This window comes from Glossina fuscipes, unplaced genomic scaffold (assembly GCF_014805625.2).
Source record: "Glossina fuscipes isolate IAEA_lab_2018 unplaced genomic scaffold, Yale_Gfus_2 111, whole genome shotgun sequence".
In the NCBI taxonomy this organism is placed as follows: domain Eukaryota; kingdom Metazoa; phylum Arthropoda; class Insecta; order Diptera; family Glossinidae; genus Glossina; species Glossina fuscipes.
In genome coordinates, this window is record NW_023998454.1 from 2,024,447 (window position 1) to 2,032,820 (window position 8,374).

The following is an 8,374-nucleotide window of genomic DNA, read 5'->3' on the forward strand; positions in this document are numbered from 1 at the left end:
TAATCCTTGATGTGCAAACGCCTTCGGAAAGTGCTTTGCACCAAATATCCTATACAATTCTCGCTTCAGATTTTCCGAACGCTGACAAGACTTTCAACGCGATATGTACAGATAATGTACTAATGTTATTTTTGTCTAGGGATCCAATGAATATTTAATATGAACTCATCTAAAAAATATATCGCTTCGGGCGAACAAATAGAATGTTAAAATAAATGCTGAAAATTCTACGTATATTTCGTTAATGTCAAACAACCATTTCTTGGGCCTCATAATTTTTTAAAGGCAACGACTTCAATATCTTGGCTTATATAATCACAGGAAATGTCGTATAAAAGTTTAACTCCAGAAGCTTAACCTAAAAATCAGAAGACCCTTCTGGCAAATGCGTCCGGAATCTGTTGACGCTTAACTTTCTCTACCGCTTAAATTAATTAAAAAAATACAAGCATTTTATACACCAGTATCCTTCAACCTATTTGTGCCATGATATACGAATGCGGCGAGCAGGTAGTAACTCTGCATTTGAAAATTTTCAAAAATATCAATCTAACCACTAATCTCCATCTTACTGTTAATGCCTCATGTTTTTTTAGCAACAGAACTCTTCATAATGTGCTGGATTTTTCATTTATGAAAAATTTGCTTCGACGATTTCTGCAGAATATCTTTTCAGATGGAGGACTCAGGTAAATCCCCTGGCTATATTCGTTCTAGATGAACCTAACGAGATAAGAAGTTTAAAAAGGTATCTTATACAGGATCCCCTACATATAGAAATTAATTCATTTTTGTTTAGTCAATTATTTTCATAAATATTTTAGTTGAAATCATTTAAATGAATTTGCTAAGTTCGTATAGTTGCTTTCTATTTATTTAAAAGTCATCTGTATTGTTACGTTGTTCCCACTCGGATGCAATAATCTCTGTTGTTTTGTTCACCTTGCCACAATATTTACTTATTATCGTTTTAAACAGACTTTAAATTGAATATGTCATATAAATAAAAAATAGAAAAAAAAAAATATTATTATTATTATTATTTTAATTTTAGACTAATGAAATGAATTCTTAGACTAAAAAGAAGACATTGAGCACTAGCAACACAGGCTATCGGCTCTAATTTAAATAAATGGATATTAGATAGTGAGCTTAGTAGTATTAAAAAAGTAATATATTGAATTGATATTCTGTTCTGAAGCTGATTGTAGAATGTTCAAAGGGTTAATCGTTCCAAATGCAGTACTTCTAGCCGAGGAAAAGTTGAGGCAGTCGCAGAGAATGTGCTTTATAGTGAGAGTTTTCCCACAACAGCAGATTGGGGAAGAAGACTTCTTCAGGATCCATTGGTGAGTTGCAATTGTATGACCAAGGCGAATTCTCGAAAATGGTTAGATCTTGGTTTTCTCAACATTTGTTGGATATAAAGGTGAAGTTAATTGAGGGTTAATGCAAGAGTAGTGTTGATGGTGGTATTGTAAATTTCCCTCTGCAAATTTTCTCTTTAACTTTTCTTCCAATGTATCTTTGAAGATCCAACTTTTCCATGACATCATCCATAATTAGAGGAGCAGAAGTAGCATACTTTGCCGCTCGATCAGCCTGCTCATTTCCCAGTAAACCGATGTGACTTGGTACCCATAAAATTTTAATTTTTTCGTCGGGTGTAGTAATTATATTCCTTAATTTGTTGATGGTGCTCCCTCTCGAAGTCAAAGGAATCTGTATAGCTTTTAATACAAAGAAAAATTGTCAGTTGTTTTATGGGCAAGGTTGGCAGCGTGAAGGATAGCAGTGGCTTCGGTTGTGAACGTTGAAGTACTTTCGTGAAATATGTGATTGAAAAGAACCTGTCCTGTAGCATCTACAACGGCACAAGCAGGAGGCAGGCCGAAAGATTTTGAGCCGTCTGTGTATAAAACATTCCAACCAGTATTGTCCAATACTTGGGTTTTCTCAGCTATTAGATTCCTGAAGACGTAATTTGGAGTATCTTCTTTCTTGTGCATAGACAGTGAGATGTCAAAAGAGCAGTCTTTCAAAATCCAGGGAGGTTTAACACCAAAAGAGCGGGAAATTTTTTAAGGGAATGTTCAATTCCTTTGCGATGCACAAACAATGGTCAATTGCAGATGGTGACTTTGGAATTTTCTTCGCAATAATAATCTTTCTTACGTCATCACCGAATGGATTTGTTTGAATTAAGAAGCTTAGGGACTATTTTAGCTTTTAACTCATACAGTCTATTTTCTAAAGTTGGGAGGCCAGTTTCAATTATAATATTATTTATGGGCGTCGTCCGAAAAGCATAACAACTGTCTCTGACGGCTTGGTGATAGACCGGTTTAAGGATGTTGATATTATATTTGCAGCTATTGCCATAAATTATCAAAGCATAGTCAATCTTGCTTAACACAAGCATTTTGGTAAGATAAGCGATAGTGTTAATATGCGCATGGCTTCTCCAAGCAACGTACTGTATGAAATTTACCCTTGTTAAAAGGGAGTTTTTTAACCGAAGGCAGTGTGCTTTCCAACGATAATTGTTTGAAAACGTGAGCCCGAGAACATGGAGCGTCTGCACATTTAGTACTGGTAGGTCGTTAATATGCATCAGTAGGTTTCCTGCATCGCACATTTGTTTTCGACATATGTGCATTTTTTTTGATTTTTGTATAGAAATTTTAGCTCCTGACGAGTTTGCCCACGTGGAGATCTCACATGCAATAGATTCGAGGATGTTGATTGCTTTCGTGTTGTCTTTTTCTTTTGTAAAAATGTATACATCGTCCGCGTAGAGACAATGTTCCACTCTTGGTACACGGCAAAGAATTTTGCTAATTTCGTTGAAAGCGATCTGGAAAAGCGTGACAGAGAGAGGAGATCCTTGCGGAATGTCATTCATTAGTGGAAAGGAATCAGAAAGATGATTGTTGATTGTAACTTTGAACCGCCGATGCGACATGAATGATTTGATGTAGTTGAAGAATTTGGGTCCAACATTCCATGATTTCAAGAGTCTTAAGATAACATGAAGACCAACTCTGTCAAATGCTTTTTCGAAATCAATTGAGAGAATTGTTACGTGATTTCGTTCGGAAATTGCTTTGCTTGTGAAATAATCAATATGTAACAGAGCGTCGATGCACCCTCTACCCCGCTTGAAACTAACTTGTTGCTTTGTTATCAGGTTCTTGGACTCAAGAAACCAAGATAATCTAGATGCCATAATCTTCTCTAATACCTTAGAGAGGCAAGTTAAAAGAGAAATTGGTCGATAATCCGATGCGACGAATACATTTTTTGACTTTGGAATTGGAACAACTGTTGCCAGTTTCCACATGTAGGGTATATGGCCAGTCATAAATACCGTATTATATAGGTCCAGTAATTTCTTTTTACTAGACTTAGACATAGCACTGATCATTTGGTATGAGATGCGGTCTAGACCAGGTGTCTTCCCCTTCAAATTGTACATATACAACTGGGTTTCGAAGCTTGCCTAAGGATGAAACGTTTCGTTTATTTTTCAGCAGAGTAAAACAGTTTTAATTATTACTTAATTATATTAAATTTAAATAATTATTATTTTTAATTAATTATTTATTACTATTGTCGTGTATTCCAATAAAAAATCATTAGTAATCCTCGATGGAAACAGAAATAGTTGTAGGCTTTTTTGGTCATTTTGAGCGAAGTTTTAACGTTTTGCCTGTTGACATTTTTATACCTATTACCGAAGTATTCGGAGTACATTCATTTTGTCAAAAAGTTTACAACGCCCAGAAGGAAGCTTAAAAAACACTAAGAGTAATTTCATTGCCATGTTCATTGTCTAACACTATTTTTTTACTGATTTAGTGTCTTACGCATACAGTGTTAGGTACGAGGTTTTGGCGATGATGGATCCTGAACATAAGGCTATTATGGCTATTAAAGTAACAAGGCTGTAAACATTTGATCCAAAAGATAGACTTTGGAAAATGGACTTTGGATATTACAAAACAGTAACCGCCTTTGACTGAAATTTTTAAAACCACCGCATCAAAATATGCAAAGAAATCTTATTCTTTATTTTTACGATCTTTTCAAAATCGAAATATGCAGGGAATATCAAAAATTTGGAGTTTATTTAACATATTCGGCGAGGCGGATTTCTTTTATTTTCAAATTAAAGTTTTTGTAGCATACATTGCTTGGGCGTTGTAGGCGTGTCCTTTGAAAAGCTTAGGTCACTTCCAAATTCTTTTGCGAATTTGCTGGCGATATTTTCATTTTGGCGAACGGGAGAACATTTACCATAGAGAGCACATAGCTGTGCAGATAAACAGGTAGACAGATGGACAGACGGACGTGTTTAAGTGCATTGCGACATTGGAAATCGGCTAAGATCTTACATACTTTATGGGGTTTTTGAAGCCCGATTCTGCTTTTTATAAAGGTAGTGAAAAAAAATTTCGATACACGATAATATGCAGTAGGCATGGTCAATGTTTTCCATTTTTCTAGAGATACTGCAGCATCAGCCATTTAATATACGTTAAAATTTTTGTAGATGAGTAATTTATGAGTAATGATCGAATGATTTTTGAGCAATGATAATGATAATGAATAATGATTTTTATTTCTTTCCAAAAAACAGGGAAATTCTTAGTTTAGGTACTATTGGAGGCAAGAACTTTCGCAATGGGTTTTTTAACTTTAAAGTCGATAGCGTCATTTTTTCGGCTACGAGAACGTTTACAACAGGCATTGCATAGACGAACATACGATCAACCGACGAACATGCTTATATCGGTTCACAATTTGATGATGAAAATGAAAACACATAGTTTGTGGGGTCTGTGAGTATATCCCTCGTTGTTCAGTGACGGGTACAAAAATTGATAGATGTTTATAAAGAGCACGTAAGCATCTAATAAATTATGTGAATGAGACAGAAACGACTGATTCCTTTCTTTTGACATCTAAGAAAAGGCAAAATATTTTTATATCTTCAAATACAGCGGACAACCAGCTAATTGTCATTATCTGAAGTTTTAGTTGGAAGCATTCATCGCTCATACGGTTGAACAGTCTATGACCAAGTATAAAAATTGAATATGAACGTCATTCAACCGCGAAAACGCTTTTAATATACGATATAAACCTTCTTTATTTTCTGATTTTCAGGTATAATTTCTTCGTTTGTAAATAAAACTTTGTAATTTTTAGTTTATCCTTATTTACACTATGAACTGATTCTGTGACTAAGAATTTTAATTGTAACTAATAATTTTTATTACAGATAATTTTTTAATTAATAGTGTTTATTTATAAAACATTATAATCATTATTCAAATGCACGAATACCCACTTCCAGTGTAGCATCATTACTAAAACGCATCCATTATTTATAATCAGGAGAGTAGTAAACGCGTGTAAAAAAGAGCGAGGGAAAAATACTAAGCAACAGAAGAGAGTGATGGTTGTCAGGTAAATGACAGTCAACTAAAGTCTTTTGTAGGCAGGAAAATTTATTATTACCGGGAAATATAGCCCAAAGAAAAACGACAAGGAATGGAAATATGCCCCATAGGATCGTTGTCGCTGGTTAAATGGAAGATATAACAGCCTCAGCTAGTTTGGATAAACAGATTAGAGAGATCAGTATTTGCCGCTCCTAGCAGGGAATTTTCGCTTGTTACCCCGATAAAGGTAAAGTAACGTAGTCTGAAGATTGATTAAAAAAATATAAATAAGAAAAATATTCTTCCCGAACTTTGGAGCCAAAAACAAAATGCTTAATAAAACTAAAGTAAACCAAAATCAGCCAACGATGCTAAGAATATATATTAGTTTCTTAAAGAATGTTACGAGAATTTATATTTTACGAAATTCAGGCAATCACGAACTATCGCGTACAAAGTTTTCAAAAATTGTCAAATTTTAATAACTATGATAACAATATTTTAGAGCAAACTCTTCCTGCAATCGAGAGAAAATGCAGACATTTCAAGCGGGGCTGAGTGATGTAGGAAATCAAATTCAAAACAAGACCTTTCCTATTGCGCTGTTGTAGGTAGTGGTAGTCAGCTGGTTCCGGATCCTAAGAGACCTAGTTTAAGGTCGTCAATTTGTTAAGATGCAAATCAGCACCAGCAGTTGAGTGAAGTGTGTAGAAAGCTTCTGAAAACCACTTTCCTTCTGCTTTCTATATACCTTTAACATCCTTTTAAAACGTTTGATCGTTAAGGATAAGGAATTCTCTTTTTTGCGTAAAACTAGGTTATACCTCTTGCAGTTCGACATCTAGCACGGTTCTGCAGGAAGTGGATCTAGTATCAGGCAACCTATTCTTTTTGGTTCTTCACAGGTATCCTCAGGTATACCTTTAACGAAAGTAAGTTGTGCTCGAAACCTTTCCCAAGCTTCACACATTGACGGTTTATCTAAACATTTGCATTCAATTGGTCTAAGTGGACGCGGTTTGACGCGTTTGCACTCTGAAAAGCATGGGTAGGGGGTTGGTTGCTTTTTGCCTTTCGGGGGTTTTATGAGGAATGCATTGCGTCCACATTTTTTTGGTTTCTTGTTTACTTCACACACCATTAATTTGCAAAGGGGTTTTGGCATCAAAAGACAAGGCATTAAGTCCCCACCGCTGTAGTCCGCTGCACGGCATGGCGTTATTTTCTTTCTCGGCCGCCGAATCCTTTTTGGTACTGGGCTTGCTCGACAGAGCGGAGGATATATTTCGGCAAGTTTTATTCGAAGCTTAGGAGGAGTTACCCAAGTTTGCGGATACTTGCGCGTCCTCTTGTTGCTCATCTTGTAATATAGTTCATCAAAACGTATTGGCATTTGTCTGCAAATATTACCGCAGCATTCAGGAAACTCCCACATGGAATTTTTCGTCTTGGTAGTAAAAATCTTATCTGTAAGCTTCAATTCTTTACCCTTACACATATCTTTGTTTTTTGGATCGCACCTGGGCTCAATAACTTTCGGGCAAAACTTACGCGGATTTGTGGGAACTTGTTTATAAAAATGGCTTGCGGAGCGAAGAGAAGCAAGGCTAGTATTTTTCGCAAGCATTTTTAAAGAATAAATTTGTGATTTTGAATTTTTTATAAAGAAGATTTCGAACATTTTTTCCGAATATTTGAAGTAAAGAAATTGAAAAAGTTTAGATAATACTTTTCATGGAAAATGCGAAGTGAAATGTCTACAATTTCAAGGCATCAGTAATTAAAGTTTTTTTTTATTGTTTGTTAGCAAAGTAGTTGCTGATTATCAAGCTAATACTTTGCACTTCTAGGACATAGTCAAGAAAAGTATCCGCAAAAGCATCGGTATTGTGGGTACATTGGATTGGATTGGTACATTATTATAAAGCAAAGCAGATAGTAGAGCACCATTTGTACTGTTTATGCAACTTATGACTACTTTTTGAAATGCACTGGAGGAAAATTAAGCGGACTTAAGCCGAGGAAGCAACGTACAACAACATAAAACAAACAAAATGGCCGTATACGTGAATAGCGAGAAGGAGCAAGTTTTTGAGAGCTGATGCAAAAGTGAGAAAAAATCATATTCATTTAATGTTATTTGTAAATTATGTTAAAATACTTGTCAAACTAATGGGTTGGGAGCGTTTGTCGAAGTAAGAAATGCCGCAAGGACATCAAAGCAACAGTTTTTACAGCGTCTCTCTATTATTATTAGAAGCTAATTTGCTACGGCAATCCTAAAAGAGACGTTGCAAGTACGGCCAGGTAATGTGATGCGCTTCAATACCGGTTGAAATGTGCAACATTCGACTCCCGAAAAGATTGTGCCATATTTGACATCGACAATTGCCTGTAGCGGGTAAAGAACTTTTGGAAATTAATTTCCTTCTATTCCCATATATCTCATGCCACATATGTCTACAGCTTTTGAAAATAGATAAAAAAAAGTTTCTGAAACACTTTGCACACTGCACAGAAGAGCTTTCATCCAAACTTTTGCATTCCATCGATTTCGGTGGGTTTGCCTCATTTATATATTTTGCTATTCGATTCCTCTCTGACACATTCTGCAGTTTTTTGCTTCTCCAGCAGATCACAGGTCTCCTCGCAAATACGTGTAACAAAAGTAAGGCGGTGACGGAACTTTTCCCACATTTCACACAATGCTCTTTTATCTAAACATTTGCATTTGATCTTTTTAGGTGGACTTCGCTCAAAACACACTCTGAATAACTTAGATATGGATTTGGTTCTTTTTTACATATGGCTGGGCTTCTATATTGATGACGTCACTCTGTCTTATATAACTACTTTTCTCCATAGAACGACATTTCAACATTTTTCGACAGAAATCGCTGAGTGATAGTATGTCGCCATTCTTC

The 8,374-nt window shown here is 35.6% G+C and overlaps 1 protein-coding gene across 1 annotated transcript; it reads right to left on the reverse strand.

Annotated features, from left to right (window-relative positions):
* Window positions 1-6,291: 6,291 nt before the first annotated feature.
* Window positions 6,292-6,948, reverse strand: LOC119639034. The gene has a single exon (XM_038036205.1). The coding sequence runs from the start codon at window positions 6,946-6,948 to the stop codon at window positions 6,292-6,294; it is 657 nt and encodes a 218-aa protein (XP_037892133.1).
* Between the last annotated feature and the right edge of the window lie 1,426 nt (window positions 6,949-8,374).

Coding starts and splice junctions, on each gene's coding strand:
- LOC119639034 (XM_038036205.1), bottom strand. CDS start 6,948: ATGTGTAAGGGTAAAGAATTGAAGCTTACAGATAAGATTTTTACTACC.